The sequence below is a fragment of the Lutjanus erythropterus genome, chromosome 14 (assembly GCF_056507025.1).
Source record: "Lutjanus erythropterus isolate fLutEry1 chromosome 14, fLutEry1.hap2, whole genome shotgun sequence".
NCBI classification, from domain to species: domain Eukaryota; kingdom Metazoa; phylum Chordata; class Actinopteri; order Lutjaniformes; family Lutjanidae; genus Lutjanus; species Lutjanus erythropterus.
Window position 1 is genome coordinate 22103593 of NC_139330.1, and position 13082 is coordinate 22116674.

Consider the following 13082-nt stretch of genomic DNA (forward strand, 5'->3'; position numbering starts at 1 on the left):
AGCATTCTCTTAAACTAACATGAGAAATTAGAATAGAAGAAGAATGATATCAAGCTGCTATAGAGAGCAGCCCCCTCTGCTGGTCAAAACAAGCACAACATGATTGTGTCTTCAAACTGTATTCTTGGTTGCTCGCATTTCACTTAGAAGTACGTTTTTAAATGCACAGTTAAAAACAGGAACATTTCCAAGGACAGCTCTAGTCAGAACGTGAACTAGTCACCTTAAAATATTTACAATTATATTGCCTGTTAGTATGCAAACAACTGCTAACAATTTTGCAGGTATCTGGTCAAAAACCAAAGTACTGGGCAAATTAATATTTTGACCTGATGATAGTGCTAGATGAGACATCAAAGGGATCACCGATGTGATTAAAATTCATCCTCTGGAGAGCATGTCATAATCAGGCTCGGCGCGAGAGAAATTGTCAGGGAATCACAAAAGTCAGTAGGCTAAAGCAGCTGAGGACAACAAATAACTATGCAAAAAAAATTAAGTCATTGGGATTCATCCTCTGGACACAATAAATGTCTGTAGAAAACATTATGGAAATCCATCCAATGATCATTAAGGTATTTCACTAAAAAAAAAAAAAAGTCAACCTCATGGTAATGTTAGGGCAGGGATGGGAAATTATTTCTCATGAGAAACTGATTAGGCTACCATGGACCAGACACAAATGATATAAGGTCCTCATAATAGCCAAATCCATACTGGAATGATCAGGGGTGGTCCATATAGGACACTTCTACTGTTGGTTATTTTTTCTGAATTACCGTATGATGAACTGTGGGCTAATATTTTGTTTTTTTCAGCGATGTCCAAAACTTGATATTTTACAGTATACCACACATGCCGAATGCAGGTTGCAACGATAGCAGCAGCAAAAGTAGTATGAGTAAGTAACAATGAACAACATGGATGGCCATATGAAATTCTTTAAGTGGGACGCATTTTTCCCAGATCTCCACTAGAGGAAAGGTTAGAGGATAACCAAAGTCAGTTATCTTTATAATATGTTATGCAATGCAATGGTTACTGAAATATTTCAGTCTGTATTGGAACGACTGACAGCGACTGTTGCAGCCACACACATTCACACATAATTTATATAAAAGAGGATTAAATATACACCCATATATTGAGATAGAGTAGTTCTGACAAACATATGGCAACAATATATTTGTACATATTTTTTCCAAAGTCATATGTGCTTAACAGAAGCCTACAGTATACCAACATGAAGGTCAGTTGAATGGATCTCAGCCACAGGACGAGCTTGACAGAAATGACTCTGACAGTGTCTGTGGTGAACTGTGTCTGGATGTGATGCACATGAGATTAGGTCTGAGTAAAGCATTACTGGAATGGAGAATTAAAGATTCATGAAATCAACTTTCACATGGTCAGCCTGTCTACATGCTCCACTGCTCTTCATTTAATAAAACGTCTCTGGGATGAATCACAGGAATACAGAAATAAATATAGAAACAACTGTTGAAAAAGCTTTGCATGACTCTATAAACTTTACATAAGCTGGTGACTGTAAATCACTTCGTGATACATTCTTCGAGTGTTTTCATCTGACAAACATACCAGCCCATGTTATACTATCCTCAGGCAATGAATCGTTATGAAAAGGTAATGTGAGAAATGTAAATCACTTTTCCTCAGGCCCTCACTAACAAGGTGCATCACAGCTTGGGAAGATTAATCAAAACTGCAGCGATGGCACTGCAGTTATCACTTCTTTAAAGTGTGAAATTTTGACCTTTACACTGTGTTTTTAACACTCAAATAAAACCCCTTGGGATAAAAATCAATGCTGTTTGAGAATACCACCGACCCACTCCTAAAATTTGACAGTCTGTTCAGCAAAAGCCATTCTAGCTTTGGGCCAAGCTGATGCGAGGCAGCTCATATCATTTTTGTAAAACAAGTGTGGCAGTGAAGCCAAAGGTCTTACATTAAAGACTGCTGAGACGGTGCTGTCACCATGGAGCTCTGCGGTGCCATCGCTGAAGGGCTGCAACAGACCTTGTGCCAGCATTCGGTGACACAATTCTTTCGCCTCCTCTTCTGTGGACCCATCACAAGGATGAATACACAGCCGGTCCAACAGAGTGCGACCTGAGGACAGAAGAGAAGTAGAGAAATAAATCCGGATTATATATGACTTATTTTTGTGAGCCAAAGTGCTCAAGAAGACACCTTGTGTTATTCTGACCAAAGAGTTGAAAAGTGATGTCTCAGTTTCAGATGTGATAATTAAACACCTACACATGCAAACTCTGTTCACACCATTTTACATGTGGGTGACAAGAGAGATGGTGTTAATTGCGCAGTGCAAAAAAATGAACAAATGCTCAAAGAAATTCAAGATACAAGTTACAAGTACATCTAATAATATCTCATTCTAAAAACTCAGTTTTTAGACCATTAAAAACTAAAAAGTGTATTTTGGGTGTCAGGAAGAGAGATAAGTCATAGTTTCTGCTTGTGGTTTGATTACTGGGCTTGTTAATTCTGCATTTGAATTTATTAAGTTGAAAAATACGGTAGCTTTTCTCTGTCTTGCTAATCAGACACAGAATAAAAACTTCTTGAGCCTGAGTTGTAAGTAATATTATAGACTTAATCTCAAAAAGGTTTAGATTCCAGATGAGGAAGAATCCTGTTTCTTGTTGACAGCAGGAGCAGAGGTAATTATTAAGGGTTGGAAAAATACTGAAAATGTGACATCAACAGAGGATGAGGAGCCTAAAAGAAAATGTGCAGTCACTTGTTAATGTTGTTTGACTAGCTCAATATGTTTTTTTTTTTTTTACCATGTGATTCAGAGGACAGCAAATGAATTAAAGTCCTGTGACTCCTGGTCCTGTGGACATTGATTTGAGTACACTGGATCAAAGTTTGACAAACACTAATGTAGAGAAATGCTGGAAATTGATTTTGCGCAGTGCAATCTGTGACATATTTTATATGGACAGGCACAGCCTTTAAGACACAGATCAATTTATAGTTATTACAAGGAAGTTTCATATTTTGTTTATTTTGGAGGCCCCCATGCAATTGTTTCCAATACAACAAACACAAAATATAAAATAAAGTTAAAAAACAAATAAGTAAAATAAAAATCCTCTTTGCTTCTTTTTAACTAGCTAATGCACTACTCACTGTAACTTTGCATTTGAAACAGACTCATTTCATCTGATTTCAAGGAGACTCCAACCCAGTGGTGCACATTAACGACTGTGCAGAAATCCCCTATCCTCTCAAAGAAGGTCTCATTAACTTATGTAGGTCATTTAGAGGCATCAAAAAAAAAACTGAGACCATTTCATAACCGGTGAAATCCTCCTTGAGAAGTTTTAACTATGCATTTCATTGGATTCAAATATAAAGTCAAATCAGTTCATGTTCAAGCATGTAAATCCAGAATTTGCCTTATCAATCTCATGAAACATGTTGTCAGTTGTTTGACAGTTAAATCAGCTTTTTCTTCTTCTTTCATTCTTTGCTCTCAGTGTTCCCACTCCCTTCCAAGGTCTGGAAAATTTGCTTAACTGAACGGTGTCACATGCAGTGCTGAATTACTGACTGAGTGGTAAAATAAGAACAGTGTTTGTAAAAACAAGATGAAATGCCACACAGGCCACATGTCAGTGTAAATGGGATTTTTAGACACAGCAAACCTTCACTGTTTGGCTACAGTAAATTCACCTGACGAAATGGGAATGGATCTAATATCATGTCTTATTTTTGTCATGCAGAAAAACTGTCACTTGGGTTTAGCATCAACAAGTGTGCACTGTGCGTGCGTGTGTGTGTTTTTGTCTGGAATCAGAGGATGGCGTCGCCCTGGGTCAGTGGCAGCACTGTCATTCGGTCGTCTGATTTATGAGCACAGGCGCAGACAGTGGAGAGCAGCTGAGCTCTTGAACAGCAGCACAACAGAAAGGAGGACAGCGTGGCATTGTTCTATTAGAAGGAGCCATTTGTTGTGAAGACACTTCTCAATAAAGAACCTCCACTGTTTCATCATAGTTTTCATGAGCTATTGTACTTTTAAAACTTTTAGTATTCCCACTGTGATCATTTCTATAATGTGCTAATTTGTAAGTCATTAGAATTTAAATCACTCTGCAATTACCATAATCACTTCACAATACCATTACATAACGACCTAATCTCGAATGCGGACGGGCCTTGGAGCCAAACAAGTACAAGTCACATATGGCCCATTGGGGGTTCCCAACAATGAAAATAAATTATGAAAAAAATAAATTATTTTAAAAGAAGGAGTCTTTTCCTCAGATTGATCAGGGAAAGTCTGCTTCTGTGAGAGCAGAGGAGTCAGTATAATGAATAGTGATCTTCTATATTTTTCCCACACAAAAGATCAAAGTCAACAATACATGTGATCCTACACTGATGTAGTTTATTTCTGTGTAAGAAAAAAAAACACAATGAATCACACTGTTGTACTGAGTGACATGTTCCTACATTAGGGCTGCTAAATTAAATCATTATTGAATTATTAAGTTTTTGTAAAAAAAAAAAAATCAAAATTCCCTGATTTCAGCTTCTCAAATATGAATATGAATATTTCTGGTTTCTTTAGTCCCCTATATGACAGTAAACTGAATAACTGTGTGCTGTGGACAAAAGACATTTGAGGACGTGTGAGGCAGCTGGATTCATGAGATCAAAAAAATCACGCAAGAATCCAACTTGTCAGTCTTCAACCTGTACGTTTCTGTCTGCATCAAAAGTGGTGCAACCAATCAGCATCACAGGAGGGGCTACTGGCAGCTATGGGCGTGGTTTTAGGTGTTACAACAACAAGAAACATCAACCTGACTGGGTGAAGTTAACCCACGTTAAACGTGATTGACAGATGGTTCATCCAATCACCTTCCAAATTTTTTTTTTTTTTTAAAGTGCCTGCCCTCTTCCAAGCAGCTTCCCAGACAGTTCTGTGTAACAAACCATCTGCTGTGACAGGTTACTGAGAAACAGCAATCAACATTTTTCAAAATTTTCTGAAATTTTATGGACTATTAAATTAATTGAGGAAAATGATTGACAGATTAATTGATAATGAAAATAGTCATTAGTTGCAGGCCTATACTTATTTGTATTTACCTTCCCACAAACAAAATCAGTGGCTGAAAATAGTTTGCAACAAATATACCATTTATTCCTGGCCTGGAGCTGCATTTCACAGACATGCTGGGATTGTCGGAAAGGACTGACAGAGTAACTAACATATTAACATAACTTATTTTGGTCTTTTTATGAAATTTATTGACAATAAGAAAATTATATAACATGACTGCAGGCTTATTCTTTTTGTCTGATCTATATGTAAATTCACACAAAATGCTTAACAACATAACAAGCTTTAGCTAACAGTATTAAAATGCAAATTTAGTTCCATATTGTGGGGCTATGACGTAAACCTGCCAGATGTGTTCAGTTAAGAAGACTATTACATTCTTAATCCTTTCCTCTCTGCCTCTTCATTCATTACTTCCTCAGAGGCAGACCTGGTTCCTCTCCATTCATATTTTCCTATATCCCTGTGTCATCCAGCTGGTTCATTTAATTTAACAACTTAGCCCTTCCTGGTTCACACCATCCAATCAAGAAGTCCCAAATTCACCTCTTTCTCACTTACCAAAAAAGGAATAAGAAATAAAAAGCTATCACTAATCACTGCGGTCTTTATTAACCAAATCTACGCGCTACTACTGTCATCACAATGCCATCTACAATCTGTCAAATGATGGCCAAGATGTGGGGTTATGTTACTAATGGATTACGGGGTTAGAAATCTCATCTATTTCATCAGAGGCACAACTGTTTCATCAGAGGTACAGCACACAAGCACATCACAGATATTTGTACAGATATTTGTGACAAAAAAAGAAGTATAAAAGTAAAAATTTGCCCTCTGAAGGACATTTCTACCTACTCTTTCTGTGCAGAAAGCTAATTGATCCTCACCTTTTCTCTGCAGGCGATTCTCCCTCACCAGCAGAGTGTTTGACTTATATGTCTTGTTACTTCTGTCGTGTGTCATATCCACTGACAAATACACCACGAAATGGTCTTTTCTACGCATTATTGTCCCAACTATTTAGGTTGAAATCAGTCGCAATGTTCGAAAGGCGACACACATTGATGAAAAATAAAATTGATCACCTATTCCTGTCAAATGCATTAACAATAAGTGAGTAATTAAGTAACCAGCCTGCTCTGCAAGGAGTAGACAGTACCGATATTTGTGTCTGTATTTGTATTTCATTATTTCCCATCTCTGAGTTTCATTAACAGCACTTCATATCTGTCTCACTGAGCTTTATGTAGGGCCTGGCACTAAACTTCGATAGTTCATAGTATAAAAAATTGAGATTCAATCCCAAATTTCGATACCTGAGGAGTTTTCACATTTATTTGTACTTTTTATATAGTCCAATTCTGTGCAGATATTCCATCAGGTTCTTCATTTTAGTCAAGTTATTCATATTGAGTAAAATGTTAGAGTGAATAGTTTCTCCAGCTACTCCCAGATATTTAAGCAGCTTCTTCCTTTCAAACAGTAATTGTATCATAATGTGTAATGTCATTTTCTTTTTGTTAAAATTGATTTTTATAAAATCTGTATTGAAAAAAGTAGCATTCAGGAACCAGTATTGAAGCCAAGGTATTGGTACTGATACCACCAATTCTTGAACGATATCCAGTCCTAGCTTTATGTGTGGCAACAGTTCAGTTATCTGTGTTATATGTGACTCACCAGAGAAGACATCCAGGTAGGGGACCGTTGTAATGGCTGCCTGCCGGGCATAATGTGCTCTCCTGGAGCCCAGAGTCCAGTAAGTCCCGGCTGTGTGACTCCTCTCTGGTGTATCATGCTCTGGGTATCTGGCCCCTCCACCTTGCCTTCTTCCCAGCTCCTCCAACTCAGGAGACCAGTCTGCAGACACACTGATGGGCCCAGCGATGGAGCTGGACCTCTGCTTGTGCCTCTTAAACCCCTTCGCCCCGCTGGATTCTGCTGCAGCAGCGATGGCATCTGTTTTCCTGGGCACATTGGGGCTGGTGATGGGGGAGCCGACTGGAGAGGTGAGCTGCCTGGTGGTGGTCTTAACATAGGAGGGGTGGACTGGAGGGTAGAGTTTGACAGTGGAGGGGGAGCTAGAGGAAGGCCGTCTCGGCTGATGGGGGTCTGCTGTTAGCTGACTGATAGACAAGCTACTCTTCCGCCTTTTCAGAGACAGGAAGTCCCGTCTTCCTGTATCCTCTTCCCCCTCCCTCTCCATGGACAGGTCCATGCTGCTCGCACTCCTGTGAGACCCCATCGGCACTGCCCCTGCCACCACAGGATCCAAGCGGACACATGGCACACATGTGTATTTGCTCTGTACAGCCTGATTATCTTGACCTGGGCTCTCCAGCTCATCCTGAGGCTCCTCGGCACTCTCGTATGAGGTGGTGGTGGTTGTAGTGTCAGGGAAGCTATATGTGCTGTTAGTCTTTGGGAAAAGGCTGCCACTGCTTCTCTCCGTGTCTTGGGCTGACGACGCTGGACCACTCTCACTCAAAGACCCTGGACCAGAGGAATGTCTAGATATGGGAATGTCACGGCTTTCATTCTCCAATTTCTCACACTCTATGCTTATTTCTTGAGATTCACTAGCAACAGAGGGGGAGAAAACTTCCTTATCCAGACTAAACAGCTGGAGAGATATCACCTCCCCAGGGGTTTTGTTCAACACTTCAGATAACTGACCTGCCACCTCTTCCAGTGCCTTGTCGCTGGCTACACACTGGTCTCTAATGGCCTGCTGGATGTCAGAGAGCAAGTCCTCATTTTCAGCTGCTGCTGAGTGATAACTGTAGAGGTCAGCGTCCGACCCTGAGCTTGTCTTCCGGCCAATCTCATCCACCATGGATTGGTGACTGTCTGCGGGCAAGCGGCTTAGATCCCCCTCAACATCTGATAGCATGCCCATCTCATCAGCTGACAGGCTTGCCTCTGCACCGGGCTTTAGCCCTTCTTTCTTCGCTGACCTCCCATCTTCCAGTATGTCATCCTTGGACAACCCTTTCGCCTTTGATAAACTCTTCCTGATCTTCATGCTGGAAAATACAGAACCCTTTGACTCAGACTTAGATTTCTTCTTACCGTTTTGTTCTCCTCCTCCTCCTCCTCCTCCTTTACTCTTATTGTGGGACTTTTTAGATTTTTTCTCCACTTCCCGCTCATCAGCATCACCCTCGCAGGACACATCCCCTGCTGTTCCACCACTTCCTCCTCCTCCTCCTCCTCCTTTCTTCTGCTTCGCTTCCTGGTTCCCCATGTTCCTGAGCAGGCGGACACCCTTAGCTAACAGGCCATGCTGCTGGGGTCGAGGCTGGGCATGCTGGGCTGCTTCTGCTGCTGCTGGTGCTGGTCCTCTGTTGGTCAGAGCCCTCTTAGCGCTGTCTAATCCCTGCTGTCTGGCCACCACAGTTAAAGGCAGCTGTGAGGATGATGCTGCCTCCCCCAGTGCCACTGATGCTGATGATGAAAGGAGGAGGAGACTGGCACTGACAGCCGCGGGCTCCACTCCCCTCCCCTGCACAGCCTCTCTGACTCTCTGATCCTTCCTCTCTTTTTGCCCCTCCTCTCCATCCCCATCTGCTCCTGCACGCTCAGCTGTCTTGCATAACGGGCTGCTGGTGGAGCGAGCAAGGCGCTGATGCTCCGGAGTGCGCTGCCCCTGTTCATTTTCGACTGACTCTGGGACAAATTGCTTTGGAGGCTGCTGCTGATGTTCTAAAATGCTTTGTTGTTGCTGCTGGTGTTGTTGATTAAGGACTGAGTTCTGTTGTTTACGGAGGAGGTTGGTAACGCTGCTCTTCCTCCTGCCTTTGAAAGTGGTAGTGAAGAAACTCTCTTTCAGAAAGGGCACTTGAGTCTCCACTGTCTTAATAGTCTGCATCCTGAGCACAGAGGCTTCATCCAGAGGAGACACGATGTAGACAGGCTGAAGTAAAGGGAGAAAAACAAGCTGAACTCACAGTGATTCAGTAAATAAGATTTAAGCTGAGCTTCACAATAGCAGAGAGACAATCTGCGCTTAGTTGAGTCATGAGGTAAAGGTGAACATAAGGGCAAGCTGATATCTTATGTCTCTTGATGCTGTGCAGTGTCTGCATGCTTTGTATATACTGATCATATGTGTTCACCCATCCCTTCAAATTCTTTTGCTATGATTTCCACTGTATGTTCTTGACAAAGATATCTGGTCAGATTGAGATGCATGTGACACTACTGGTGACAGCAAGAGAAACTAAGTGAATTTACCATCATTAATTACACTGCACAGAGATATTAAAATGTAGAGCTGAAATGACTTTAGTTGGCTAAAGTCAATTAATTGATCAACCAATATACATAAAAATTACATTACATGAAGAATACAAATACAGAAACAATAAGAAACAATATTCAATAATTTGTTAGTGATTGCAGTTTTCTTAAATGTAAATGTTTGCTCTTATTTTTCATCTTCTGTGATGGTAAACAGAGTATCTTTGGGATTTGGACAACTGATGGTATTTGAGAACTTGTAACTGCTAAAAATTTTATAGATTAAATCAATATTTGATTAATTGGGAAATAATGAGTAGACTAATCCAACTATATAATTACATAGGAACATAAATAGGAGAAATTACCATTATTAATTAAATGCAGGCATATATAAACATGTAGAGCTGAAATGATTATTTGATTAACCAATATGCACAAAATTACACTGCAGAAGTAGCACAGCCACAGAAACAACTTTCAACTTTCATTTGCCACTTTGCCACAGTTCTTAACTGTAAATATTTACTAGCTTCCTTTGTCTTCTATGATAGCAAACTGAATAACTTTGGGTGCTGATGAGTTGTGGGAAATTGTGATGGACATTGTTCACTATTTTTGATGAGTGAAAATAAAATCAAGAAAATAATTGGCAGACTGATTTATATTCAAAATAATCAGGGTCAGCCCTGATATATCTATACAACGAATAATTAAAATCAGATTGTGTCAAGTCAGTCTCATCTCAGAATAGAAGTGGAGAAGTTTGTTTAAAAAATTATGAATTGTTATTCATTAACAAAATATTCTCAGGCGATACATATTGTGCCTACACTTGAAGATACAGTACCGTATTATTATTATCATTATTATTATAAAACATTAACTTAGATATCTCTTAAAGCTTTTTGTTAGGGCATGCCTGAGGACTGATTAATCCTAATGGGTGTGGTACACACAAAGTTCAGTCTTTTAAAACTAATTCTGAAGACTGTCTTTTTACTTTAAGAGTCAAAAGTATGTGGTTTGAAGAAATAACCTAAATGAAGAGAATGAAACTAATTACTCACAAATAAATAAATAAATGCCATACACATTGTGAAAATCAAAATCTAATTAAAAGAAAAATATTTACCGACTTAGCAGCTCATACATTCATTAAAGTTTGCGTTTGTCCAAATATTTGAATGGTTGTTAAAAGTTTCTTCTTCGGAGCTCTGAGGCACTTCAGGACATGTTGGTCTGTCCATGAGTCAAATCTGTTTGTAAGTCAAATAAATATAATGTATGGTAATCTAGAAACTGTGGATAAGCCTCTTAGTTAAATATCTTTAAACTTATATGATGAAGGACAGCGTACTTGCCTGACCGGAGGATTCTCCACAGTTGATCAGCACTGACTGAAGAAAACAACACAAATGGGTGTTTGTCTTCGCCTATGAGCCGCTCCTTAGCCATGGGTCACATGAAGTTGGTATTTTCCTCATCACATGCCTGGTTTCCTTGGACATCTCCCATTAGCACTGTCTGACACTCCCCCTGCTAACTTCATCAGGACTCATCATGGGAACATACAGTCACAGACAACCCTTGCATTTATTCAGTTCTTGGTTAAAATTAAGAGACACTCAGTGCTCATGTGGTACTGTGTCAGACAGTGACATCAAAACCTCTGCCTCTTTTTATTTTCACATCATTCTTTTCTACCTCTGGTTTGGTGGACCCTGGTGCCACTTTTAAACCAACCTTTCAATCAGGAGACGAGCTTCAGCTGTGTCCTCCTGCTCCCCTCCTCTCTCCTCCTACAGGTGCTTCTGCCCAGGTGACACCCCCTGTATTTAAGACACCTGGAGATGAAACTCCCTCTCTCCCAGATGAAGCAGCAACTTGATTATTTTGTTTTTATTTCTTTTTTAGGATGATGATCTCGCTTGTTTTTTTAGTTTAAACACTGTTTTTGATAGTTTAGCTTCTTCAGCACATTGCATGGCTGGTCCAGACTCCTCCATCCTTTTGTTATTTGTGGCCAGGCTTCCTGACTACCACAGTTACAGTTAATTCAAGAAAATCTAAAAACGATTACATTTTCTACTTTTGGTCTTTCACTTTTAAGTCCATCCTGCCAATAACGAAATGAGTTTCAGGTTTGTCCTCCCAACATGCTGGTACCCGACATGTCAGTGTCTCTAATTTCTAATTTAATTTGCTTAAGAGAGTGGATATAACATCATTCAAATACAAAAATAACATTACCATAGTATCAAAGGAATACTACAAACTGCAAGAATATAGCAATTTTTAAAAAGCAGGTAGATAAGTGAAACTATCACCATCTCAAAGGCAGCATGTGAGAATTTAATATTTGACTAAAAAAATATCAAGACTTAATGTCAGTAGCAAATAAACCGAACACAAAACTTTGTTTTGTTTTTCACAAGTGGCATGTAAAAATAAAAGCAATGTGCAGAGGCCTTATCTGATAGAGAGAGACGGAGCAGCAACCTCTCACAACATATTATATTCAATATTTTGGCAGCAGTTTTAGCATGGCTAATGTTAACTCTGTTAGCCTCCCCCTCTGCACTTTAGCTAGTAGTTCTTGAGGTGGAGGACACAAGTCTCTCTTTAATGAGCACTGACGGGCAAATTTCTCAGGATGTAATTTACTTTTTACATTGTAATTTACAAATGTAATTGTGAATTACATTACATTAATACTTGTATTACAATATTACTTTTCTACCTTGTTGGTGGCCTTGTGGCGTCTTAACGTTAAACATCTGATCCAGTGAGCTGTTAACACTTTGTTGTTATCTGTCCAGATGTTGGCTTTGGTGGAAACGAGGTCTCTGAGTGTGGCTTTCAAATTAGATTCCATCACCACATACTGTCTCTTCAATTCAAAATAATGACAGTTCCTTCACGTGTGGACAGTCTGCCTCTCTCCTTCTCCTTCATCCTCAATCCTTCCCTTAGATTTTTGGCTAACAGCTGACGTGACCTGTCCCGACCTGCAGCATGTGCACGTCATAGGACAGCCTACCCAGAACAAACATTAACTCAGTAACTCACAGTTACTTGAAATAGTAACTATAATATAATTATTGTTTTAGAAATTTTTGTTTGTTTTGTTTTGACAAATTGACTGATTTATGTTATTAATCTTATTTATGTAATAATATGCTTGACTCATGTTGTAATGTATACTTTGTATACTGTCAGTCATATTTTAATTTTTGAAAAAGAACAACATTTTTTTTTAGCAAACAATAATTTGGGGGACTCCCTGCAGTAACTCTAATGACACGTAGGGGTCCCAGACCCATGTTGCTGACTATAACATGACAAAATAACTTAGTAGGAACTGCAAAGTCTCTGGCTTCTGACTTTTGCACATTGTAACAGTGAAAATGAACAGCTGATATGGAGCAAACTGGATATGGACTCATGACTTTTTAGCTTCAATAGAAATTAGATAAACACATTAGATAATATACCACATTTGCAAAATATGGAGAGACTCACTAGTTATCCACTACATGTGTGTAATAGTGTCAAAGTATTTCTGAATAGTACTCATGCTCAGTGAACCCACCCTCAGTAAATAAAGGTAAAAAAAACAAAAAACAAAAAAAAAACCCAACAACAATAAAACTAAAATTATAAAGAAACAAACATGTCTTGCAACTCAAGAAACAGAACAGTTTCTGTC

At 39.4% G+C, this 13082-nt stretch overlaps 1 protein-coding gene across 1 annotated transcript in view; it reads right to left on the bottom strand.

The window, feature by feature from the left end:
- The window catches only part of fmn2a (formin 2a), a 54156-nt gene extending 45114 nt beyond the window's left edge, over window positions 1–9042 (bottom strand). Inside the window, exons 1-2 of the mRNA XM_084736132.1 lie at window positions 6809–9042; window positions 1970–2133 (exon numbers count right to left, since the gene is read on the bottom strand). Coding sequence (XP_084592258.1) covers window positions 1970–2133; window positions 6809–8999 — 2355 coding nt within the window. The 5' untranslated portion in view covers window positions 9000–9042. The remainder of the gene's footprint in view (window positions 1–1969; window positions 2134–6808) is intronic.
- Between the last annotated feature and the right edge of the window lie 4040 nt (window positions 9043–13082).